Here is a 26,630-nt window from a genome sequence, read left to right as displayed (position 1 = left end):
CCTCTGCAGACCTATGTGCCCCTGTATATGTAGTCTTATCATACAGATCTCCTCCTCCCGTTCTGTGTTCTCAGCTCCTCTGCAGACCTATGTGCTCCTGTATACGTAGTCTTATCATACAGATCTCCTCCCGTTCTGTGTTCTCAGCTCCTCTGCAGACCTATGTGCCCTTGTATATGTAGTCTTATCATACAGATCTCCTCCCGTTCTGTGTCCTCAGCTCCTCTGCAGACCTATGTGCTCCTGTATTTGTAGTCTTATCATACAGATCTCCTCCCGTTCTGTGTCCTCAGCTCCTCTGCAGACCTATGTGCTCCTGTATATGTAGTCTTATCATACAGATCTCCTCCCGTTCTGTGTTCTCAGCTCCTCTGCAGACCTATGTGCCCCTGTATATGTAGTCTTATCATACAGATCTCCTCCCGTTCTGTGTTCTCAGCTCCTCTGCAGACCTATGTGCCCCTGTATACGTAGTCTTATCATACAGATCTCCTCCCGTTCTGTGTTCTCAGCTCCTCTGCAGACCTATGTGCTCCTGTATATGTAGTCTTATCATACAGATCTCCTCCCGTTCTGTGTTCTCAGTTCCTCTGCAGACCTATGTGCTCCTGTATATGTAGTCTTATCATACAGATCTCCTCCCGTTCTGTGTTCTCAGCTCCTCTGCAGACCTATGTGCTCCTGTATATGTAGTCTTATCATACAGATCTCCTCTCGTTCTGTGTCCTCAGCTCCTCTGCAGACCTATGTGCTCCTGTATATGTAGTCTTATCATACAGATCTCCTCCTCCCGTTCTGTGTTCTCAGCTCCTCTGCAGACCTACGTGCCCCTGTATATGTAGTCTTATCATACAGATCTCCTCCCGTTCTGTGTTCTCAGCTCCTCTGCAGACCTATGTGCCCCTGTATATGTAGTCTTATCATACAGATCTCCTCCTCCCGTTCTGTGTTCTCAGCTCCTCTGCAGACCTACGTGCCCCTGTATATGTAGTCTTACCATACAGATCTCCTCCCGTTCTGTGTTCTCAGCTCCTCTGCAGACCTATGTGCTCCTGTATATGTAGTCTTATCATACAGATCTCCTCCCGTTCTGTGTTCTCAGCTCCTCTGCAGACCTATGTGCTCCTGTATATGTAGTCTTATCATACAGATCTCCTCCCGTTCTGTGTCCTCAGCTCCTCTGCAGACCTATGTGCTCCTGTATACGTAGTCTTATCATACAGATCTCCTCCCGTTCTGTGTTCTCAGCTCCTCTGCAGACCTATGTGCTCCTGTATATGTAGTCTTATCATACAGATCTGCTCCCGTTCTGTGTTCGCAGCTCCTCTGCAGACCTATGTGCTCCTGTATATGTAGTCTTATCATACAGATCTGCTCCCGTTCTGTGTTCGCAGCTCCTCTGCAGACCTATGTGCTCCTGTATATGTAGTCTTATCATACAGATCTCCTCCCGTTCTGTGTTCTCAGCTCCTCTGCAGACCTATGTGCTCCTGTATATGTAGTCTTATCATACAGATCTCCTCCCGTTCTGTGTCCTCAGCTCCTCTGCAGACCTATGTGCTCCTGTATACGTAGTCTTATCATACAGATCTCCTCCCGTTCTGTGTTCTCAGCTCCTCTGCAGACCTATGTGCTCCTGTATATGTAGTCTTATCATACAGATCTGCTCCCGTTCTGTGTTCGCAGCTCCTCTGCAGACCTATGTGCTCCTGTATACGTAGTCTTATCATACAGATCTCCTCCCGTTCTGTATTCTCAGCTCCTCTGCAGACCTATGTGCTCCTGTATATGTAGTCTTATCATACACATCTCCTCCCGTTCTGTGTTCTCAGCTCCTCAGCAGACCTATGTGCTCCTGTATATGTAGTCTTATCATACAGATCTCCTCCCGTTCTGTGTTCTCAGCTCCTCAGCAGACCTATGTGCTCCTGTATATGTAGTCTTATCATACAGATCTCCTCCCGTTCTGTGTTCTCAGCTCCTCTGCAGACCTATGTGCTCCTGTATATGTAGTCTTATCATACAGATCTCCTCCCGTTCTGTGTTCTCAGCTCCTCTGCAGACCTATGTGCTCCTGTATATGTAGTCTTATCATACAGATCTCCTCCCGTTCTGTGTCCTCAGCTCCTCTGCAGACCTATGTGCCCCTGTATATGTAGTCTTATCATACAGATCTCCTCTCGTTCTGTGTTCTCAGTTCCTCTGCAGACCTATGTGCTCCTGTATATGTAGTCTTATCATACAGATCTCCTCTCGTTCTGTGTTCTCAGCTCCTCTGCAGACCTATGTGCTCCTGTATATGTAGTCTTATCATACAGATCTCCTCCCGTTCTGTGTCCTCAGCTCCTCTGCAGACCTATGTGCCCCTGTATATGTAGTCTTATCATACAGATCTCCTCCCGTTCTGTGTCCTCAGCTCCTCTGCAGACCTATGTGCTCCTGTATATGTAGTCTTATCATACAGATCTCCTCCCGTTCTGTGTTCTCAGCTACTCTGCAGACCTATGTGCTCCTGTATATGTAGTCTTATCATACAGATCTCCTCCCGTTCTGTGTCCTCAGCTCCTCTGCAGACCTATGTGCTCCTGTATATGTAGTCTTATCATACAGATCTCCTCCCGTTCTGTGTTCTCAGCTACTCTGCAGACCTATGTGCTCCTGTATATGTAGTCTTATCATACAGATCTCCTCCCGTTCTGTGTCCTCAGCTCCTCTGCAGACCTATGTGCTCCTGTATATGTAGTCTTATCATACAGATCTCCTCCCGTTCTGTGTTCTCAGCTACTCTGCAGACCTATGTGCTCCTGTATATGTAGTCTTATCATACAGATCTCCTCCCGTTCTGTGTCCTCAGCTCCTCTGCAGACCTATGTGCTCCTGTATATGTAGTCTTATCATACAGATCTCCTCCCGTTCTGTGTTCTCAGCTACTCTGCAGACCTATGTGCTCCTGTATATGTAGTCTTATCATACAGATCTCCTCTCGTTCTGTGTTCTCAGTTCCTCTGCAGACCTATGTGCTCCTGTATATGTAGTCTTATCATACAGATCTCCTCTCGTTCTGTGTTCTCAGCTCCTCTGCAGACCTATGTGCTCCTGTATATGTAGTCTTATCATACAGATCTCCTCCTCCCGTTCTGTGTTCGCAGCTCCTCTGCAGACCTATGTGCTCCTGTATATGTAGTCTTATCATACAGATCTCCTCTCGTTCTGTGTCCTCAGCTCCTCTGCAGACCTATGTGCTCCTGTATATGTAGTCTTATCATACAGATCTCCTCCCGTTCTGTGTCCTCAGCTCCTCTGCAGACCTATGTGCTCCTGTATACGTAGTCTTATCATACAGATCTCCTCCCGTTCTGTGTTCTCAGCTCCTCTGCAGACCTATGTGCCCCTGTATATGTAGTCTTATCATACAGATCTCCTCCCGTTCTGTGTTTTCAGCTCCTCTGCAGACCTATGTGCCCCTGTATATGTAGTCTTATCATACAGATCTCCTCCCGTTCTGTGTCCTCAGCTCCTCTGCAGACCTATGTGCTCCTGTATACGTAGTCTTATCATACAGATCTCCTCCCGTTCTGTGTTCTCAGCTCCTCTGCAGACCTATGTGCCCCTGTATATGTAGTCTTATCATACAGATCTCCTCCCGTTCTGTGTTCTCAGCTCCTCTGCAGACCTATGTGCTCCTGTATATGTAGTCTTATCATACAGATCTCCTCCCGTTCTGTGTTCTCAGCTCCTCTGCAGACCTATGTGCTCCTGTATATGTAGTCTTATCATACAGATCTCCTCCTCCCATTCTGTGTTCTCAGCTCCTCTGCAGACCTATGTGCTCCTGTATATGTAGTCTTATCATACAGATCTCCTCCCGTTCTGTGTCCTCAGCTCCTCTGCAGACCTATGTGCCCCTGTATATGTAGTCTTATCATACAGATCTCCTCCCGTTCTGTGTCCTCAGCTCCTCTGCAGACCTATGTGCTCCTGTATATGTAGTCTTATCATACAGATCTCCTCCCGTTCTGTGTTCTCAGCTCCTCTGCAGACCTATGTGCCCCTGTATCAGTGTCTGGGGAGGATTTATCTGCTTCCCATTCAGGCCTGGGTTGCTTGTTTCCGTCTTCCTGCAGAATCTCTCATGTGTGTATTGTCCCCTACAGATATTGTGACTGGCGCTGTGTGTGTCTATCCTGCCAGGGTGAAGGACGCTGTGACCGCTCTGAAGGACGCCGGCTGTCACATACCGGTGGCATCAGGTACGAGAGGTCTCTGGTGGTGGCTGCTTGTGCCATTTGGTCATACTGTGGTTGAGGGGTGCGAGATATTACAGCGCTGGCGACAGTGAGGGGAGTCTGGGGATGAAATATATGGAGGGGGGGCTGTAGGGTGAGGGTCTGGGGGTGCAGTGCTGGTGGTAGCTGGCAGCATTAGAGTCTCAGGTTAGGAGTGCAGTGGTAGGGTGAGGGTCTCAGGTTGGGGGTGCAGTGGTAGGGTGAGGGTCTCAGGTTGGGGGTGCAGTGGTAGGGTGAGGGTCTCAGGTTGGGGGTGCAGTGGTAGGGTGAGGGTCTCAGGTTGGGGTGCAGTGGTAGGGTGAGGGTCTCGGGTTGGGGGTGCGGTGGTAGGGTGAGGGTCTCAGGTTGGGGGTGCAGTGGTAGGGTTAGGGTCTCAGGTTGGGGGTGCAGTGGTAGGGTGAGGGTCTCAGGTTGGGGGTGCAGTGGTAGGGTGAGGGTCTCAGGTTGGGGTGCAGTGGTAGGGTGAGGGTCTCGGGTTGGGGGTGCGGTGGTAGGGTGAGGGTCTCAGGTTGGGGGTGCAGTGGTAGGGTGAGGGTCTCAGGTTGGGGTGCAGTGGTAGGGTGAGGGTCTCGGGTTGGGGGTGCGGTGGTAGGGTGAGGGTCTCAGGTTGGGGGTGCAGTGGTAGGGTTAGAGTCTTAGGTTGGGGGTGCTGTGGTAGGGTTAGGGTCTGGTTTGGGGGTGCATTGGTAGGGTTAGAGTCTTAGGTTGGGGGTGCAGTGGTAGGGTTAGTGTCTCAGGTTGGGGGTGCACTGGTAGGGTGAGGGTCTCAGGTTGGGGGTGCACTGGTAGGGTTAGTGTCTCAGGTTGGGGGTGCACTGGTAGGGTTAGGGTCTCAGGTTGGGGGTGCAGTGGTAGGGTGAGGGTCTCAGGTTGGGGTGCAGTGGTAGGGTGAGGGTCTCAGGTTGGGGGTGCACTGGTAGGGTGAGGGTCTCAGGTTGGGGGTGCACTGGTAGGGTGAGGGTCTCAGGTTGGGGGTGCACTGGTAGGGTTAGGGTCTCAGGTTGGGGGTGCACTGGTAGGGTTAGTGTCTCAGGTTGGGGGTGCAGTGGTAGGGTTAGTGTCTCAGGTTGGGGGTGCAGTGGTAGGGTGAGGGTCTCAGGTTGGGGGTGCAGTGGTAGGGTTAGTGTCTCAGGTTGGGGGTGCAGTGGTAGGGTGAGGGTCTCAGGTTGGGGGTGCAGTGGTAGGGTTAGGGTCTCAGGTTGGGGGTGCAGTGGTAGGGTGAGGGTCTCAGGTTGGGGTGCAGTGGTAGGGTGAGGGTCTCAGGTTGGGGGTGCACTGTCAGGGTTAGGGTCTCAGGTTGGGGGTGCAGTGGTAGGGTGAGGGTCTCAGGTTGGGGTGCAGTGGTAGGGTGAGGGTCTCAGGTTGGGGTACAGTGGTAGGGTGAGGGTCTCAGGTTGGGGGTGCAGTGGTAGGGTGAGGGTCTCAGGTTGGGGGTGCAGTGGTAGGGTGAGGGTCTCAGGTTGGGGGTGCACTGGTAGGGTGAGGGTCTCAAGTTGGGGTGCAGTGGTAGGGTGAGCGTCTCAGGTTGGAGTGCAGTGGTAGGGTGAGGGTCTCAGGTTGGGGGTGCAGTGGTAGGGTGAGGGTCTCAGGTTGGGGGTGCAGTGGTAGGGTGAGGGTCTCAGGTTGGGGGTGCAGTGGTAGGGTGAGGGTCTCAGGTTGGGGGTGCAGTGGTAGGGTGAGGGTCTCAGGTTGGGAGTGCAGTGGTAGGGTGAGGGTCTCAGGTTGGGGTGCAGTGGTAGGGTGAGGGTCTCAGGTTGGGGGTGCAGTGGTAGGGTGAGGGTCTCAGGTTGGAGTGCAGTGGTAGGGTGAGGGTCTCAGGTTGGGGGTGCAGTGGTAGGGTGAGGGTCTCAGGTTGGGGGTGCAGTGGTAGGGTGAGGGTCTCAGGTTGGGGGTGCAGTGGTAGGGTGAGGGTCTCAGGTTGGGGGTGCAGTGGTAGGGTGAGGGTCTCAGGTTGGGGGTGCAGTGGTAGGGTGAGGGTCTCAGGTTGGGGGTGCAGTGGTAGGGTGAGGGTCTCAGGTTGGGGGTGCAGTGGTAGGGTGAGGGTCTCAGGTTGGGGGTGCAGTGGTAGGGTGAGGGTCTCAGGTTGGGGGTGCAGTGGTAGGGTGAGGGTCTCAGGTTGGGGGTGCAGTGGTAGGGTGAGGGTCTCAGGTTGGGGTGCAGTGGTAGGGTGAGGGTCTCAGGTTGGGGTGCAGTGGTAGGGTGAGGGTCTCAGGTTGGGGGTGCAGTGGTAGGGTGAGGGTCTCAGGTTGGGGTGCAGTGGTAGGGTGAGGGTCTCAGGTTGGGGGTGCACACTTATTAGACCTCCTCGTTTGTTTCCACAGTGGCCACCGGATTCCCAGCAGGTCAGACCCCCCTGAAGACGCGGCTGGAGGAGGTCAGGACGGCCGTGGAGGACGGAGCTTCCGAGATTGACATAGTGATAAACAGGACGCTAGCCCTGAGCGGCCGCTGGGAAGGTGCCTCTGTCTGACCCCAGGTCTCCTGTAGATGGCGCTCCAATGTCATGGTCATTATATTTCTCCTGTGAAGATCCCCTGGCAGTGGCCCCATGATAACACTTCCTGCTCTTGTATTCAGGCAGTCCAGTGCTGTTTTTTGTCTGTGATCCACAGGGCGCACTTAGGACAACTCTGAAGGACAGTACCAGGAAGTGTTGTCTGCGGGACATAAGGGGGTCACATGGGTTGTTTAGTGAACCGTCTCATCACCTGTTAGGGATGGGGTCTTATCAGGGAGGGGTCTCATACCTGTCAGGGAGGGGTCTCATACCTGTCGGGGGGGGGGGGTTTCATGCCTGTCAGGGAGGGGTCTCATACCTGTCGGGGGGGAGGTTTCATGCCTGTCAGGGAGGGGTCTCATACCTGTCAGGGAGGGGTCTCTTCATCTGTCAGGGAGGGGTCTCTTCATCTGTCATGGAGGGGTCTCTTCATCTGTCATGGAGGGGGTCTCGTCACCTGTCAGGGAGGGGTCTCTTCATCTGTCATGGAGGGGGTCTCGTCACCTGTCAGGGAGGGGTCTCTTCATCTGTCATGGAGGGGGTCTCTTCACCTGTCAGAGGGGGGTTTCTTCATCTGTCATGGAGGGGTCTCTTCATCTGTCATGGAGGGGGTCTCGTCACCTGTCAGGAGAGGGGGTCTCATCACCTGTCAGGGAGGGGTCTCTTCATCTGTCATGAAGGGGTCTCTTCATCTGTCATGGAGGGGGTCTCGTCACCTGTCAGGGAGGGGTCTCTTCATCTGTCATGGAGGGGGTCTCGTCACCTGTCAGGGAGGGGTCTCTTCATCTGTCATGGAGGGGGTCTCTTCACCTGTCAGAGGGGGGTTTCTTCATCTGTCATGGAGGGGTCTCTTCATCTGTCATGGAGGGGGTCTCGTCACCTGTCAGGAGAGGGGGTCTCATCACCTGTCAGGGAGGGGTCTCTTCATCTGTCATGGAGGGGTCTCTTCATCTGTCATGGAGGGGTCTCTTCATCTGTCATGGAGGGGTCTCTTCATCTGTCATGGAGGGGGTCTCGTCACCTGTCAGGGAGGGGTCTCTTCATCTGTCATGGAGGGGGTCTCTTCACCTGTCAGAGGGGGGTTTCTTCATCTGTCATGGAGGGGTCTCTTCATCTGTCATGGAGGGGGTCTCGTCACCTGTCAGGAGAGGGGGTCTCATCACCTGTCAGGGAGGGGTCTCTTCATCTGTCATGGAGGGGTCTCTTCATCTGTCATGGAGGGGTCTCTTCATCTGTCATGGAGGGGGTCTCGTCACCTGTCAGGGGGGGGGGTCTCGTCACCTGTCAGGAAGGGGTCTCATCACCTGCTTTCTCTCTAGAACTGTACGCAGAGATCCGACTGTTCCGCGAGGCTTGTGGAGAGGCGCACATGAAAACCATTCTGGGCGTCGGAGAGCTTGGCTCCCTAACCAACGTGTACAAGGCCAGCCTGGTCGCCATGATGGCAGGTATGTGACCCCTCAGTAGAGGGGTGGAAGACAAAAAGGAATGGAAATGGAACCAATGGCAACAGCTAAGGGGTCCCTGGTCATGTGTACTGGCCTCACGGCTATTAGCTTAGGGTCGCTCACTGATCAGGCGGCTAGTCCTGATGTTAGATTATATCACAGAGGTTGTACCGCATCAGAAACTTAGCCCCCTTCCCAGAATCTGTGGCGATCTGTGTCTAGAATTCCACTGAATGGTGTGGAGCAGCAGTACCAGATACCGGGCAGAAGGGGGCGCCAGATTCTACATCTATTCATAGAGGACCATTTAACAGTGATCATCCAGCGTCAGGCATAAACAGTTGGCTGCAGTTCCACATACTGTACACCGGGTGGCGCTCTTGGATTATCATTAAAGTATTGCGGGGTCTTTGTGCTGATCTTCACAATAAACATCAAATATCACCAAATGTCACTTTGTATCATCCGGCTGTTATCACACAGGACCACTGTTCCTGAAGGTTAAAGGTTATTTACAGGAATGTCCGAAACCATAGATTGGGGGCAGAAAATCAGGATTTGTCATGGAGGGTGATGGGTATCTGATAACACAAAACAATAGATTGTATTCCCCTGTCCTACAGTCGGTCTCTCCTGACATGGCTGATAACAGATAGTAATAGATTGTATTCCCCTGTCCTACAGTCGGCCTCTCCTCTCCTGACATGGCTGATAACAGATAGTAATAGATTGTATTCCCCTGTCCTACAGTCGGCCTCTCCTGACATGGCTGATAACAGATAGTAATAGATTGTATTCTCCTGTCCTACAGTCGGCCTCTCCTCTCCTGACATGGCTGATAACAGATAGTAATAGATTGTATCCCCGTGTCCTACAGTCGGCCTCTCCTCTCCTGACATGGCTGATAACAGATAGTAATAGATTGTATTCCCCTGTCCTACAGTCGGCCTCTCCTCTCCTGACATGGCTGATAACAGATAGTAATAGATTGTATTCTCCTGTCCTACAGTCGGCCTCTCCTCTCCTGACATGGCTGATAACAGATAGTAATAGATTGTATTCCCCTGTCCTACAGTCGGCCTCTCCTCTCCTGACATGGCTGATAACAGATAGTAATAGATTGTATTCCCCTGTCCTACAGTCGGCCTCTCCTGACATGGCTGATAACAGATAGTAATAGATTGTATTCCCCTGTCCTACAGTCGGCCTCTCCTCTCCTGACATGGCTGATAACAGATAGTAATAGATTGTATTCCCCTGTCCTACAGTCGGCCTCTCCTGACATGGCTGATAACAGATAGTAATAGATTGTATTCTCCTGTCCTACAGTCGGCCTCTCCTCTCCTGACATGGCTGATAACAGATAGTAATAGATTGTATCCCCGTGTCCTACAGTCGGCCTCTCCTCTCCTGACATGGCTGATAACAGATAGTAATAGATTGTATTCCCCTGTCCTACAGTCGGCCTCTCCTCTCCTGACATGGCTGATAACAGATAGTAATAGATTGTATTCTCCTGTCCTACAGTCGGCCTCTCCTCTCCTGACATGGCTGATAACAGATAGTAATAGATTGTATTCCCCTGTCCTACAGTCGGCCTCTCCCCTCCTGACATGGCTGATAACAGATAGTAATAGATTGTATTCCCCTGTCCTACAGTCGGCCCCTCCTGATGTGGCTGATAACAGATAGTAATAGATTGTATTCTCCTGTTCTACAGTCGGCCTCTCCTGACATGGCTGATAACAGATAGTAATAGATTGTATTCTCCTGTCCTACAGTCGGCCTCTCCTGACATGGCTGATAACAGATAGTAATAGATTGTATTCCCCTGTCCTACAGTCGGCCTCTCCTCTCCTGACATGGCTGATAACAGATAGTAATAGATTGTATTCCCCTGTCCTACAGTCGGCCTCTCCTCTCCTGACATGGCTGATAACAGATAGTAATAGATTGTATTCTCCTGTCCTACAGTCGGCCTCTCCTGACATGGCTGATAACAGATAGTAATAGATTGTATTCCCCTGTCCTACAGTCGGCCTCTCCTCTCCTGACATGGCTGATAACAGATAGTAATAGATTGTATTCTCCTGTCCTACAGTCGGCCTCTCCTCTCCTGACATGGCTGATAACAGATAGTAATAGATTGTATTCTCCTGTCCTACAGTCGGCCTCTCCTGACATGGCTGATAACAGATAGTAATAGATTGTATTCTCCTGTTCTACAGTCGGCCTCTCCTGACATGGCTGATAACAGATAGTAATAGATTGTATTCTCCTGTCCTACAGTCGGCCTCTCCTGACATGGCTGATAACAGATAGTAATAGATTGTATTCCCCTGTCCTACAGTCGGCCTCTCCTCTCCTGACATGGCTGATAACAGATAGTAATAGATTGTATTCCCCTGTCCTACAGTCGGCCTCTCCCCTCCTGACATGGCTGATAACAGATAGTAATAGATTGTATTCTCCTGTTCTACAGTCGGCCTCTCCTGACATGGCTGATAACAGATAGTAATAGATTGTATTCTCCTGTCCTACAGTCGGCCTCTCCTGACATGGCTGATAACAGATAGTAATAGATTGTATTCCCCTGTCCTACAGTCGGCCTCTCCTCTCCTGACATGGCTGATAACAGATAGTAATAGATTGTATTCTCCTGTCCTACAGTCGGCCTCTCCTGACATGGCTGATAACAGATAGTAATAGATTGTATTCCCCTGTTCTACAGTCGGCCTCTCCTCTCCTGACATGGCTGATAACAGATAGTATTAGATTGTATTCTCCTGTCCTACAGTCGGCCTCTCCTCTCCTGACATGGCTGATAACAGATAGTAATAGATTGTATTCCCCTGTCCTACAGTCGGCCTCTCCTGACATGGCTGATAACAGATAGTAATAGATTGTATTCCCCTGTCCTACAGTCGGCCTCTCCTGACATGGCTGATAACAGATAGTAATAGATTGTATTCCCCTGCCCTACAGTCGGCCTCTCCTCTCCTGACATGGCTGATAACATATAGTAATAGATTGTATTCCCCTGTCCTACAGTCGGCCTCTCCTCTCCTGACATGGCTGATAACAGATAGTAATAGATTGTATTCCCCTGTCCTACAGTCGGCCTCTCCCCTCCTGACATGGCTGATAACAGATAGTAATAAGAAGCTGGAGGAGCAGTCGCCTTCTCTGGTTGACCAGTCTGGGTTTGGTAGATGCCTGGAGGATGTCACCTGCCTGACTACATTGTGACAGCTGTGCAGTTTGGTGGGGGGAGGGCAGTGCCATGGGGGTGTTTATGATGGGTTGGCCTCAGCCCTTCGTTCCAGTGAAGGAAAATCTTAACTCTTCAGTGAACTGAGACATTTTGAACGATTGTCGCTTCCATCTTTGTGGGCACAATTTGGGGAAGGCTTCTCTTTTGTTCCAGCATGACTGTGCCCTAGTGCACAAAACCAGAAAGATAGGGTTTGGGGGTTTAGTGTGGACCTGAGCCTCATCCAACACAATGGATCTACTAGGTTGGAGATGTCAGGCTGAGCCCTCAATGTCCAACATCAGGGTCTAACCCACAAATGGATGAAGAGGCAAAAATATCTACAGAAGAGCCGAAGAAACTGGGAGAAGCAACAGCCTTTTCTGTCAACTCCACTTTTCTGGCTCTTCGTCTCTTCCGGCTCCTCGCCTCTTCCAGCTCCTTGTCTCTTCCACCGTCTCTTCCGGCCTCTCGTCTCTTCCACCGCCTCTTCCGGCTCCTCGCCTCTTCCGGCTCCTCGCCTCTTCCGGCTCCTCGCCTCTTTTGGCTCCTCGCCTCTTTTGGCTCCTCGCCTCTTTTGGCTCCTCGTCTCTTTTGGCTCCTTGTCTCTTTTGGCTCCTTGTCTCTTCCACCGCCTCTTTTAGCTCCTCGTCTCTTCCGGCTCCTCGTTTCTTTTGGCTCCTCGTCTCTTCCACAGCCTCTTCTGGCTCCTCGCCTCTTCCGGATCCTCATCTCTTCCACCGCCTCTTTTAGCTCCTCGTCTCTTCCGGCTCCTCGTCTCTTCCGGCTCCTCGTTTCTTTTGGCTCCTCGTCTCTTCCACCGCCTCTTTTAGCTCCTCGTCTCTTCCGGCTCCTCGTCTCTTCCGGCTCCTCGTCTTTTCCAGCTCCTCGTCTCTTATGGCTCCTCGTCTCTTCAACTGTCTCTTCCAGCTCCTCGGCTCATCCACCGCTTCTTCTGGCTCCTCGCCTCTTCCGGCTCCTCGTCTCTTCCACCGCCTCTTTTGGCTCCTCGTCTCTTCCGGCTCCTCGCCTCTTCCGGCTCCTCGTCTCTTCAACTGTCTCTTCCAGCTCCTCGTCTCTTCAACTGTCTCTTCCAGCTCCTCGTCTCTTCCACCGCCTCTTTTAGCTCCTCCCTTCTTCCGGCTCCTCGTCTCTTATGGCTCCTCGTCTCTTCAACTGTCTCTTCCAGCTCCTCGGCTCTTCCACCGCCTCTTCCGGCTCCTCGTCTCTTCCGGCTCCTCGTCTCTTCCGGCTCCTCGCCTCTTCCGGCTCCTCGTCTCTTCCACCGCCTCTTTTAGCTCCTCCCCTCTTCCGGCTCCTCGTCTTTTCCAGCTCCTCGTCTCTTATGGCTCCTCGTCTCTTCAACTGTCTCTTCCAGCTCCTCGGCTCATCCACCGCTTCTTCTGGCTCCTCGCCTCTTCCGGCTCCTCGTCTCTTCCACCGCCTCTTTTGGCTCCTCGTCTCTTCCGGCTCCTCGCCTCTTCCGGCTCCTCGTCTCTTCAACTGTCTCTTCCAGCTCCTCGTCTCTTCCACCGCCTCTTTTAGCTCCTCCCTTCTTCCGGCTCCTCGTCTCTTATGGCTCCTCGTCTCTTCAACTGTCTCTTCCAGCTCCTCGGCTCTTCCACCGCCTCTTCCGGCTCCTCGTCTCTTCCGGCTCCTCGCCTCTTCCGGCTCCTCGTCTCTTCCACCGCCTCTTTTAGCTCCTCCCCTCTTCCGGCTCCTCGTCTCTTATGGCTCCTCGTCTCTTCAACTGTCTCTTCCAGCTCCTCGGCTCTTCCACCGCCTCTTCCGGCTCCTCGTCTCTTATGGCTCCTCGTCTCTTCAACTGTCTCTTCCAGCTCCTCGGCTCTTCCACCGCCTCTTCCGGCTCCTCGTCTCTTCCGGCTCCTCGTCTCTTCCGGCTCCTCGCCTCTTCCGGCTCCTCGTCTCTTCCACCGCCTCTTTTAGCTCCTCCCCTCTTCCGGCTCCTCGTCTCTTATGGCTCCTCGTCTCTTCAACTGTCTCTTCCAGCTCCTCGGCTCATCCACCGCTTCTTCTGGCTCCTCGCCTCTTCCGGCTCCTCGTCTCTTCCACCGCCTCTTTTGGCTCCTCGTCTCTTCCGGCTCCTCGTCTCTTCAACTGTCTCTTCCAGCTCCTCGTCTCTTCCACCGCCTCTTTTAGCTCCTCCCTTCTTCCGGCTCCTCGTCTCTTATGGCTCCTCGTCTCTTCAACTGTCTCTTCCAGCTCCTCGGCTCTTCCACCGCCTCTTCCGGCTCCTCGTCTCTTCCGGCTCCTCGTCTCTTCCGGCTCCTCGCCTCTTCCGGCTCCTCGTCTCTTCCACCGCCTCTTTTAGCTCCTCCCCTCTTCCAGCTCCTCGGCTCTTCCACCGCCTCTTCCGGCTCCTCGCCTCTTCCGGCTCCTCGTCTCTTCAACTGTCTCTTCCAGCTCCTCGGCTCTTCCACCGCCTCTTCCGGCTCCTCGTCTCTTATGGCTCCTCGTCTCTTATGGCTCCTCGTCTCTTCAACTGTCTCTTCCAGCTCCTCGGCTCTTCCACCGCCTCTTCCGGCTCCTCGTCTCTTATGGCTCCTCGTCTCTTATGGCTCCTCGTCTCTTCAACTGTCTCTTCCAGCTCCTCGGCTCTTCCACCGCCTCTTCCAGCTCCTCGCCTCTTCCGACTCCTCGTCTCTTCCACCGCCTCTTTCTTTGCGATTGTTTCATCTTTCGTTACCGCAAGGTCTAAAAAGATTTAGTGAATTGAATAATAATTTGCTGGTGATTTTATTGCGCTCCGGCCGCCGTCTCGCCGATGAATGGAGCCGCATTTAATACCCATTATCCATTATCCTGTAATTAAGACTCCCTGTAACGAATCACGAGGACAATGTAACATTTCTTTAATGAACTGGAAAATGTTCATCTTGTTCGCCGCGCTAATGACTTGCTGAATAGTCATTAAATTCAGTAGAGGATTGGTCGCCGCGGCCGCCGTGTTTCATCCATGACCTTCTATTTTTATCAACAGCTGATTAAAAGTCATTCTGTTTGACCAAAGTGATTAGAAGCCACACACGGGGCAGCTGTTGTGTGATGGGGGCGCCGGCGACACCCCTCAATGTGCCCAATAATTAACCCAGCTTGTCCGCACTGCACACAACAAAGACTCCGCTGCAGCAGTAAGGAAGATAGTGGAGCCCATAGGGGACAGTCCGAAACCCGAATCTAATGAGCAGTGACAAGCAAATGTATCTACTACATCTAGTAACAGAATAGAAATAGTATAAAGATAAGATAATCCTGTAATAGTGGCCCAGTGCGGATACTCAGTATGTTACAGCAGCCTAGTAATACAGATACAGGATAATACACAGGAATATATTACAGGACACACAGACTGAGCAGAGAAGATATACCAGGAGTCCAGAGCAGCTAAGGAGGAGAAAGGAGACGTCATAGTCATTAGTTCTCTGTGCGGAGTGTCTGCGCTTGGTCTGATGTAGATTATACAGCCTGCTCGCGGTTGGAAGGAAGGACCTGCGATAGCTCCTTCTCACACTTGGGGTGAAGCAGACGGTCACTTACAGTGCTGCCAAGTCCCATCAGGGTCCCATACATGGGGTGGGATTTGTTCTCCCGCATGGAGGTCACCACAGACAGTATCCTTCTGTCACCCACCACCTGTACTGGGTCCAAGGGGCCCCCCAGGACAGAGCCGGCCCTCCTGATCAGCCTGTCAGGTCTATTTCTGTCCCTGGTTAGTATACAGCGCCCCCAGCAGGCCACACCGAAAAAGATGGCTGAAGCAACCACAGAGTTGAAGAAGGCCCTAAGAAGTGTCCCCTGGACTCCGAAGGCCCTAAGAAGTAGAAGTGTCCCCTGGACTCCGAAGGCCCTAAGAAGTAGAAGTGTCCCCTGGACTCCGAAGGCTCTAAGAAGTATCCCCTGGACTCTGAAGGCTCTAAGAAGTATCCCCTGGACTCCAAAGGCTCTAAGAAGTATCCCCTGGACTCCAAAGGCTCTAAGAAGTGTCCCCTGGACTCCAAAGGCCCTAAGAAGTGTCCCCTGGACTCCGAAGGCCCTAAGAAGTAGAAGTGTCCCCTGGACTCCGAAGGCTCTAAGAAGTATCCCCTGGACTCTGAAGGCCCTAAGAAGTGTCCCCTGGACTCCAAAGGCCCTAAGAAGTGTCCCCTGGACTCCGAAGGCCCTAAGAAGTAGAAGTGCCCCCTGGACTCCGAAGGCTCTAAGAAGTGTCCCCTGGACTCTGAAGGCCCTAAGAAGTGTCCCCTGGACTCCGAAGGCTCTAAGAAGTGTCCCCTGGACTCCGAAGGCTCTAAGAAGTGTCCCCTGGACTCCGAAGGCCCTAAGAAGTGTCCCCTGGACTCCGAAGGCCCTAAGAAGTAGAAGTGCCCCCTGGACTCCGAAGGCTCTAAGAAGTGTCCCCTGGACTCTGAAGGCCCTAAGAAGTGTCCCCTGGACTCCGAAGGCTCTAAGAAGTGTCCCCTGGACTCCGAAGGCTCTAAGAAGTGTCCCCTGGACTCCGAAGGCTCTAAGAAGTATCCCCTGGACTCCAAAGGCTCTAAGAAGTGTCCCCTGGACTCCGAAGGCTCTAAGAAGTGTCCCCTGGACTCCGAAGGCTCTAAGAAGTGTCCCCTGGACTCTGAAGGCTCTAAGAAGTTTCCTCTGGACTCCGAAGGCCCTAAGAAGTGTCCCCTAGACTCCGAAGGCTCGAAGAAGTGTCCCCTGGACTCCGAAGGCCCTAAGAAGTAGAAGTGTCCCCTGGACTCCGAAGGCTCTAAGAAGTGTCCCCTGGACTCCAAAGGCCCTAAGAAGTGTCCCCTGGACTCCGAAGGCTCTAAGAAGTAGAAGTGTCCCCTGGACTCCGAAGGCTCTAAGAAGTATCCCCTGGACTCTGAAGGCTCTAAGAAGTATCCCCTGGACTCCAAAGGCTCTAAGAAGTATCCCCTGGACTCCAAAGGCTCTAAGAAGTGTCCCCTAGACTCCAAAGGCCCTAAGAAGTGTCCCCTGGACTCCGAAGGCCCTAAGAAGTAGAAGTGTCCCCTGGACTCCGAAGGCCCTAAGAAGTGTCCCCTGGACTCTGAAGGCTCTAAGAAGTTTCCCCTGGACTCCGAAGGCCCTAAGAAGTGTCCCCTAGACTCCGAAGGCTCGAAGAAGTGTCCCCTGGACTCCGAAGGCCCTAAGAAGTAGAAGTGTCCCCTGGACTCCGAAGGCTCTAAGAAGTGTCCCCTGGACTCCAAAGGCCCTAAGAAGTGTCCCCTGGACTCCGAAGGCTCTAAGAAGTAGAAGTGTCCCCTGGACTCCGAAGGCTCTAAGAAGTATCCCCTGGACTCTGAAGGCTCTAAGAAGTATCCCCTGGACTCCAAAGGCTCTAAGAAGTATCCCCTGGACTCCAAAGGCTCTAAGAAGTGTCCCCTAGACTCCAAAGGCCCTAAGAAGTGTCCCCTGGACTCCGAAGGCCCTAAGAAGTAGAAGTGTCCCCTGGACTCCGAAGGCCCTAAGAAGTGTCCCCTGGACTCTGAAGGCCCTAAGAAGTGTCCCCTGGACTCCGAAGGCTCTAAGAAGTGTCCCCTGGACTCCGAAGGCTCTAAGAAGTGTCCCCTGGACTCCGAAGGCTCTAAGAAGTATCCCCTGGACTCCAAAGGCTCTAAGAAGTGTCCCCTGGACTCCAAAGGCTCTAAGAAGTGTCCCCTGGACTCCGAAGGCTCTAAGAAGTGTCCCCTGGACTCTGAAGGCTCTAAGAAGTTTCCCCTGGACTCCGAAGGCCCTAAGAAGTGTCCCCTGGACTCCGAAGGCCCTAAGAAGTGTCCCCTGGACTCCGAAGGCTCGAAGAAGTGTCCCCTGGACTCCGAAGGCCCTAAGAAGTAGAAGTGTCCCCTGGACTCCGAAGGCTCTAAGAAGTGTCCCCTGGACTCTGAAGGCCCTAAGAAGTATCCCCTGGACTCCGAAGGCTCTAAGAAGTGTCCCCTGGACTCCAAAGGCCCTAAGAAGTGTCCCCTGGACTCCGAAGCCTCTAAGAAGTGTCCCCTGGACTCCGAAGGCCCTAAGAAGTATCCCCTGGACTCCGAAGGCTCTAAGAAGTGTCCCCTGGACTCCAAAGGCCCTAAGAAGTGTCCCCTGGACTCCGAAGGCTCTAAGAAGTGTCCCCTGGACTCCGAAGGCCCTAAGAAGTGTCCCCTGGACTCCGAAGGCTCTAAGAAGTGTCCCCTGGACTCCGAAGGCCCTAAGAAGTGTCCCCTGGACTCCGAAGGCCCTAAGAAGTGTCCCCTGGACTCCGAAGGCTCTAAGAAGTGTCCCCTGGACTCCGAAGGCTCTAAGAAGTGTCCCCTGGACTCCGAAGGCTCTAAGAAGTGTCCCCTGGACTCTGAAGGCCCGAAGAAGTGTCCCCTGGACTCCGAAGGCCCTAAGAAGTGTCCCCTGGTCTCCAAAGGCCCTAAGAAGTGTCCCCTGTACCCCGCAGCCCCTCGGCCTCCTGAGCAGGTAGAGTCTGCTGTGGCCCTTTCTGTGCAGCGCCTCCAGGTGATCAGCCCAATCTAGTTTATTATTGGGGAGGGCACCCAGGTACTTATAGGACCTGACTATCTCACTTCCCGTCCCCTGGATCTCCACCAGATTCGGGGCCCTCTTCCGCTTACTAAAGTCCTCCAACATCTCCTTGGTCTTCCCAGCATTAATCCTGAGGTTGTTCTGCTGACCCCAGTCCACACAGTCCCGGTATAAGTCTCTGTATTCCCTATCGTCGCCATCAGTGATAAGGCCTACTATAGCAGAGACATCGGAGGACTTCTGTAAGTAACAGCTGGAGGAGTTGTGCCTAAAGTGAGCAGGGGCGAGAGCTGTACCTTGTGGTGCCCCCGTACTACAGATCACAGTGTCAGACACACAGTCCCGGGCTCTCACATACTGAGGGCGGTTTGATATACAGTCATGGCCAAAAGTTTAGAGAATGCCACAAATCTCCTCTTGTCACATGATCTGCTCCCTCTGGTTTCTGTGGGTTTGTCAGATGTTTTTATCACATACAGAAATAGAATTGCAATCATATTCGGAGTAATAAAAGCTTATAGTGACAGTTAGAAGGAGTTACTGCAGCGGTGTAATATTTGCAGTGTTGCCCCTTCTTCTTCTTCAGGACTCTGCAATTCTCCCTGGCAGCTCTCAATCACCTTCTGGACCAAATCCTGACTGATAGCCGTCCATTCTTGCACAATCAATGCTTGCATTTTGTCAGAATTTGTAGGTTTTTGTTTGTCCACCCGTCTCTTGATGATTGACCACAAGTTCTCAATGGGATTAAGATCTGGGGAGTTTCCAGGCCATGGACCCCAAATCTCTCTGTTTTGTTCCCTGAGCCATTTAGTTCTCCCCTCTGCTTTATGGCAAGGTGCTCCATCATGCTGGAGAAGGCATTGCTGATGGCCAAACTGCTCTTGGACGGTTGGGAGAAGTTGCTCTTGGAGGACATTCTGGTCCCATTCTTTATTCATGGCTGTGTTTTTAGGCAAGACTGTGAGAGAGCCGATTCCCTTGGCTGAGAAGCCACCCCGCACATGAATGGTTTCAGGATGCTTTACAGTTGGCATGAGACGAGACTGGTGGTAGCGCTCACCTCCTCTTCTCCCAATAAGATGTTCTCCAGATGTCCCAAACAATAGAAAAGGGGATTCATCAGAGAAAATGACTTTCCCCCAGTCCTCAGCAGTCACTCCCTGGACCTTCTGCAGAATATCAGTCTGTCCCTGATGTTTTTTCTGGAGAGAAGTGGCTTCTTTGCTGCCCTCCTTGAGACCAGGCCTTGCTCCAAGAGTCTCCGCCTCACAGTGCGTGCAGATGCACTCACACCTGCCTGCTGCCATTCCTGAGCAAGCTCTGCACTGCTGGTAGCCTGATCCCGCAGCTGAAACACTTTTAAGAGACGGTCCTGGCGCTTGCTGGTCTTTCTTGGGCGCCCTGGAGCCTTTTTGCCAACAATGGAACCTCTCTCCTTGAAGTTCTTGATGATGCGATAGATTGGTGACTGAGGTGCAATCTTTCTAGCTGCGATACTCTTCCCTGTTAGGCCATTTTTGTGCAGTGCAATGATGACTGCACGTGTTTCTTTAGAGATAACCATGGGTAACAGAAGAGAAACAATGATGCCAAGCACCAGCCTCCTTTTACAGTGTCCAGTGGTGTCATTCTTACTCAATCATGACAGATTGATCTCCAGCCCTGTCCTCATCAACACCCACACCTGTGTTACTGGAGCAATCACTGAAACCATGTTAGCTGGTCCTTTTAAGGCAGGGCTGCAATGATGTGGAAATGTGTTTTGGGGGATAAAGTTCATTTTCTAGGCAAATATTGACTTTACAAGTAATTGCTGTTAAGCTGATCACTCTGTATAACATTCTGGAGTATCTGCAAATTGTCATCAGGAAAACTGAAGCCGTAGACTTTGTAACAATTACTATTTGTAGCATTCTCAGAACTTGTGGCCATGACTGTAGTATGACCGAATACAGTATATAGTGTGACCACTCTTACAGTATACGGCTCTATACTGTGACACAATGATTGTAATGATAGTTGAGTTTTGTTATATTTTAGGATCTGACTTCATCAAGACTTCTACAGGGAAGGAGTCTGTTAATGCGACCTACCCTGTGGCCTTGGTAATGGTTCGGGCCATCCGGGATTTCTACTGGAAAACAGGCATTAAGGTAAATGATGGCAGGTCCAATGTGAGTGGGTGTCTATTTATCCCCTCGCAGAGGCCTGCGTGACCACTATGGGACATAATACTGTGTGCAGGGGCCACTAAGGGACATAATACTGTGTGCAGGGGCCACTATGGGACATAATACTGTGTGCAGGGGCCACTATGGGACATAATACTGTGTGCAGGGGCCACTATGGGACATAATACTGTGTGCAGGGGCCACTATGGGACATAATACTGTGTGCAGGGGCCACTATGGGGGATAATACTGTGTGCAGGGGTCACTATGGGGATAATACTGTGTGCAGGGGCCACTATGGGACATAATACTGTGTGCAGGGGCCACTATGGGGGATAATACTGTGTGCAGGGGCCACTATGGGACATAATACTGTGTGCAGGGGCCACTATGGGGGATAATACTGTGTGCAGGGGTCACTATGGGGATAATACTGTGTGCAGGGGCCACTATGGGACATAATACTGTGTGCAGGGGCCACTATGGGACATAATACTGTGTGCAGGGGCCACTATGGGACATAATACTGTGTGCAGGGGCCACTATGGGGGATAATACTGTGTGCAGGGGCCACTATGGGGGATAATACTGTGTGCAGGGGCCACTATGGGACATAATACTGTGTGCAGGGGCCACTATGGGACATAATACTGTGTGCAGGGGCCACTATGGGACATAATACTGTGTGCAGGGGCCACTATGGGACATAATACTGTGTGCAGGGGCCACTATGGGACATAATACTGTGTGCAGGGGCCACTATGGGACATAATACTGTGTGCAGGGGCCACTATGGGGGATAATACTGTGAGCAGGGGCCACTATGGGGCATAATACTGTGTGCAGGGGCCACTATGGGACATAATACTGTGTGCAGGGGCCACTATGGGGGATAATACTGTGTGCAGGGGTCACTATGGGACATAATACTGTGTGCGGGGGCCACTATGGGGGATAATACTGTGTGCAGGGGTCACTATGGGACATAATACTGTGTGCGGGGGCCACTATGGGACATAATACTGCGTGCAGGGGTCACTATGGGGCATAATACTGTGTGCAGGGGTCACTATGGGGGATAATACTGAGTGCAGGGGCCACTATGGGACATAATACTGTGTGCAGCGGCCACTATGGGGTATAATACTGTGTGCAGCGGCCACTATGGGGTATAATACTGTGTGCAGGGGCCACTATGGGGGATAATACTGTGTGCAGGGGCCACTATGGGACATAATACTGTGTGCAGCGGCCACTATGGGGTATAATACTGTGTGCAGGGGCCACTATGGGGTATAATACTGTGTGCAGGGGTCACTATGGGGGATAATACTGAGTGCAGGGGCCACTATGGGGTATAATACTGTGTGCAGGGGCCACTATGGGACATAATACTTTGTGCAGGGGCCACTATGGGACATAATACTGTGTGCAGGGGCCACTATGGGACATAATACTGTGTGCAGGGGCCACTATGGGACATAATACTGTGTGCAGGGGCCACTATGGGACATAATACTTTGTGCAGGGGCCACTATGGGACATAATACTGTGTGCAGGGGCCACTATGGGGGATAATACTGTGTGCAGGGGCCACTATGGGGGATAATACTGTGTGCAGGGGCCACTATGGGACATAATACTGTGTGCAGGGGCCACTATGGGACATAATACTGTGTACAGGGGCCACTATGGGGGATAATACTGTGTGCAGGGGCCACTATGGGGGATAATACTGTGTGCAGGGGCCACTATGGGACATAATACTGTGTGCAGGGGCCACTATGGGACATAATACTTTGTGCAGGGGCCACTATGGGACATAATACTGTGTGCAGGAGCCACTATGGGGGATAATACTGTGTGCAGGGGCCACTATGGGGGATAATACTGTGTGCAGGGGCCACTATGGGACATAATACTGTGTGCAGGGGCCACTATGGCACATAATACTGTGTGCAGGGGCCACTATGGGGGATAATACTGTGTACAGGGGCCACTATGGGACATAATACTGTGTGCAGGGGCCACTATGGGATATAATAGAGAGTGCAGGAATGCTGGGGGAGGAGGGCTTGCTCAGGGTCTTCCGCTTCGTTGGTGGAGGGGCCCCATGTCAAAAGTTCGCCGCAAGGCTTCGTTGTTCCTAGTTACGCCACTGCCTGCATCACTTCAGCTACAGACTATTGCATGAACAGTGGGCGCCTGTCAGTGACTACCACAGGCTACAGGAACAAGATGATACCATGAGAACAATGCTGCGGTCTGCACCTGTCACACTTGTAGTCATTGTCTTAATATGATTATTACTAATGCCGCTGCTCTCTGATTCTGATGCCGCTGCCCCCTCTGATGCCGCTGCTCTCTGATTCTGATGCCGCTGCTCTCTGATTCTGATGCCGCTGCTCTCTGATTCTGATGCCGCTGCTCTCTGATTCTGATGCCGCTGCTCTCTGATTCTGATGCCGCTGCTCTCTGATTCTGATGCCGCTGCTCCCTCTGATGCCGCTGCTCTCATGTCCTGTTGTTTATAGGTTGGATTTAAGCCGGCTGGAGGAATCCGCAGTGCGAAGGAAGCGTTGGTCTGGCTGTCACTGATGAAGGAGGAGTTGGGAGATGAGTGGCTGACACCTCACCTGTTCCGCATTGGGGCCAGTACTCTGCTCGGTGATATTGAGAGACAGGTGAGTGAGGAGGGGCTTATGGGTAGTATGCTTAGTGATGGGAGGGGCCTTATGGGCAGTATGCTTAGTGATGGGAGGGGCCTTATGGGCAGTATGCTTAGTGATGGGAGGGGCCTTATGGGTAGTATCCTTAGTGATGGGAGGGGCCTTATGGGCAGTATCCTTAGTGATGGGAGGGGCCTTATGGGCAGTATGCTTAGTGATGGGAGGGGCCTTATGGGTAGTATGCTTAGTGATGGGAGGGGCCTTATGGGTAGTATGCTTAGTGATGGGAGGGGCCTTATAGGTAGTATGCTTAGTGATGGGAGGGGCCTTATGGGCAGTATGCTTAGTGATGGGAGGGGCCTTATGGGCAGTATGCTTAGTGATGGGAGGGGCCTTATGGGTAGTATCCTTAGTGATGGGAGGGGCCTTATGGGCAGTATCCTTAGTGATGGGAGGGGCCTTATGGGCAGTATCCTTAGTGATGGGAGGGGCCTTATGGGTAGTATGCTTAGTGATGGGAGGGGCCTTATGGGTAGTATGCTTAGTGATGGGAGGGGCCTTATAGGTAGTATGCTTAGTGATGGGAGGGGCCTTATGGGTAGTATGCTTAGTGATGGGAGGGGCCTTATGGGCAGTATGCTTAGTGATGGGAGGGGCCTTATGGGCAGTATGCTTAGTGATGGGAGGGGCCTTATGGGCAGTATGCTTAGTGATGGGAGGGGCCTTAGGGGTAGTATGCTTAGTGATGGGAGGGGCCTTAGGGGTAGTGTACTCAGTGATGGGAGGGGCCTTATGGGTAGTGTCCTCAGTGATGGGAGGGGCCTTAGGGGTAGTGTACTCAGTGATGGGAGGGGCCTTATGGGTAGTATGCTAAGTGATGGGAGGGGCCTTATGGGCAGTATGCTTAGTGATGGGAGGGGCCTTATGAGTAGTATGCTTAGTGATGGGAGGGGCCTTATGGGTAGTATGCTTAGTGATGGGAGGGGCCTTATGAGTAGTATGCTTAGTGATGGGAGGGGCCTTATGAGTAGTATGCTTAGTGATGGGAGGGGCCTTATGAGTAGTATGCTTAGTGATGGGAGGGGCCTTATAGGTAGTATGCTTAGTGATGGGAGGGGCCTTATAGGTAGTATGCTTAGTGATGGGAGGGGCCTTATGGGCAGTATGCTTAGTGATGGGAGGGGCCTTAGGCGTTAGTGTCCTCAGTGATGGGAGGGGCCTTATGGGCAGTGTACTCAGTGATGGGAGGGGCCTTAGGCGTAGTGTACTCAGTGATGGGAGGGGCCTTAGGCGTAGTGTCCTCAGTGATGGGAGGGGCCTTAGGGGTAGTGTCCTCAGTGATGGGAGGGGCCTTAGGGGTAGTGTCCTCAGTGATGGGAGGGGCCTTAGGCGTAGTGTACTCAGTGATGGGAGGGGGCCTTAGGCGTAGTGTCCTCAGTGATGGGAGGGGCCTTAGGGGTAGTGTCCTCAGTGATGGGAGGGGCCTTAGGGGTAGTGTCCTCAGTGATGGGAGTGATAGGGGTGGGGGAGGGGCAGTTTTGAGAACATCCCCGTGCCGTGTTCCAGGGTCACTGTGTTTCTTTTGCCCGTCTCGTTCCAGATCTATCATCATGTGACTGGACGTTACGCCGCTCATCATGATCTGCCGATGCCCTGAGCCGGAGGGCCTCCATAACATGGCGACCTCGGGTGTATTGTGAGTGGTCCCCTCCAGTGAGGAGGCCGTGGTCGGGGGCTGCCATAACGCTCCGTCCTTTAGGCTTGTCCTCCTGCTCCGCCTATTACTTGGAGTCCCCGGAAGGAGGTCACAAGGAGCTGCAGCACAGAAGTAAGGAGGCCTCTGCTGCACACGGGCGACTCCGCCTGTAACCCACAAATGCTCAATAAATCTCTTCTCTATTTGCTGTCACTCGCTTTGTATATCACAATGTATGGCGAGAGCGCTGAAGACCGTAGGGACTGCACCCGGATCCCTATAGAAGCCGTCCCTGCACGTCCAGCCGCGTCTCCTCCATACTGGGAACCCAAAGACTCAGGAGCTGCTGCAGAACGAAACTGAGGAGAGATGGTAGAAGCCGGCGCCGGTCTCTTCATCAGGCGGTGTGTGAGACCACAACTGAAGGCTGTGTATATATATACGTGTGTGCGTGTATATATAGATGTGTGTGTATGTATGTATACGTGTGTGTGTGTGTGTGTGTGTGTGTGTATATATGTATGTGTATATATAATCAAATCAAAAAAAGCTTTATTGGCACGTCCGAATAGGTATTGGCATTGCCAAAGCTAGTAAAGTGGGCGGGGGGGGGGGAGTTGGATTCGGGTGGTGGTGGTGGGTATGGGGGTGGAGGGGGGGTGGTTTGGGTTATAACAGTCCGTGGAGTCTCATCTTCCTCTTCGTTGGTGACTGCTATATGGGGAGGTGGGGGGTGGGGCGGGTGTATTGGGATAAATATAACAGTCCGTGGAGTCTCATCTTCCTCTTCGTTGGTGACTGCTATATGGGGAGGTGGGGGTGGGGCGGGTGTATTGGGATAAATATAACAGTCCGTGGAGTCTCATCTTCCTCTTCGTTGGTGACTGCTATATGGGGAGGTGGGGGTGGGGCGGGTGTATTGGAATAAATATAACAGTCCGTGGAGTCTCATCTTCCTCTTCGTTGGTGACTGCTATATGGGGAGGTGGGGGTGGGGCGGGTGTATTGGAATAAATATAACAGTCCGTGGAGTCTCATCTTCCTCTTCGTTGGTGACTGCTATATGGGGAGGTGGGGGTGGGGCGGGTGTATTGGGATAAATATAACAGTCCGTGGAGTCTCATCTTCCTCTGGTTTGGTGACAGCTGGACACGTATTGGGCAGCGATCTCCACAGTGGCCTCTTCTTCTCCCAGTAGGATGTAGAGTTTCCTCTTCTCGTCTGCAGATATGAAGTCTGGGATGTGGGCAGAGAGTCTTTGGTAGTAGACGGCCCTCACAGCTGAGTATTTGGTGCAGTGTAGCAGGAAGTGGGTCTGGTCTTCTAGGACCCCCTGGTCACAGTGCTGGCACAGTCTCTTCTCCCGTGGCTTGTACGTCTGCCTGTATCGCCCCGTCTCTATCTCTAGGTTGTGGGCGCTCAGTCTGTACCGGCTCAGGGTCTGTCTGTGCTTGGGGGTGGCGTATTCTCTCCAGGTAGGTGGCCATGGTGTAGTCCCTTTGTAGGGATTGGTACACATTGGTGAGTTTCTTGGAGTTATTTATTTCGTTTTCTCCATTCTTCAATGTACCGCTCTCCGTTTGCCTCTGTGGTCGCCTTTATTTCGGCCTTGGTTATCATCTCGTGTGTGTGTATATATATACGTGTGAGTGTGTGTATATATATACGTGTGAGTGTGTGTGTGTATATATATACGTGTGAGTGTGTGTGTGTATATATATACGTGTGAGTGTGTGTGTGTATATATATATATATATATATGTACACACACAACAGGGCAGAGGAATCAGGCGATGGAGCCGCACACAAATATAGAAGTAACAGACCAATCAGATCAGTGATGTGAAGGCCATAAATCCCTGGGACACATTTACCCCCCTCTGCGGTGTGTCCGGTGCTCCTCAGTGTCTCCCAAATTCTCTTCTCTCTCTTAAATATGAAATTCCCCCCTAACACCAAAATCTTCATGTCATTGCTGATGCACACAGTATTATCCCCCATAGTGGCCCCTGCACACAGTATTATGTCCCATAGTGGCCCCTGCACACAGTATTATGTCCCCATAGTGGC

General features: G+C 52.2%; 1 protein-coding gene across 1 annotated transcript in view; it reads left to right on the top strand.

Moving 5' to 3' along the window:
* Positions 1-24,764, top strand: part of DERA (deoxyribose-phosphate aldolase) — a gene marked incomplete at its 5' end in the record, with an annotated part of 30,215 nt that extends 5,451 nt beyond the window's left edge. Inside the window, 6 exons of the mRNA XM_075261356.1 lie at positions 4,155-4,250; positions 6,608-6,742; positions 8,103-8,231; positions 20,065-20,177; positions 22,730-22,879; positions 24,465-24,764. Of these exons, the coding sequence (XP_075117457.1) occupies positions 4,155-4,250; positions 6,608-6,742; positions 8,103-8,231; positions 20,065-20,177; positions 22,730-22,879; positions 24,465-24,521 (680 nt within the window). The remainder of the gene's footprint in view (positions 1-4,154; positions 4,251-6,607; positions 6,743-8,102; positions 8,232-20,064; positions 20,178-22,729; positions 22,880-24,464) is intronic.
* Between the last annotated feature and the right edge of the window lie 1,866 nt (positions 24,765-26,630).

The sequence above is a fragment of the Leptodactylus fuscus genome, unplaced genomic scaffold, assembly GCF_031893055.1.
Source record: "Leptodactylus fuscus isolate aLepFus1 unplaced genomic scaffold, aLepFus1.hap2 HAP2_SCAFFOLD_1153, whole genome shotgun sequence".
In the NCBI taxonomy this organism is placed as follows: Eukaryota; Metazoa; Chordata; class Amphibia; order Anura; family Leptodactylidae; genus Leptodactylus; species Leptodactylus fuscus.
This window is presented reverse-complemented; position numbering and strand designations above follow the sequence as displayed.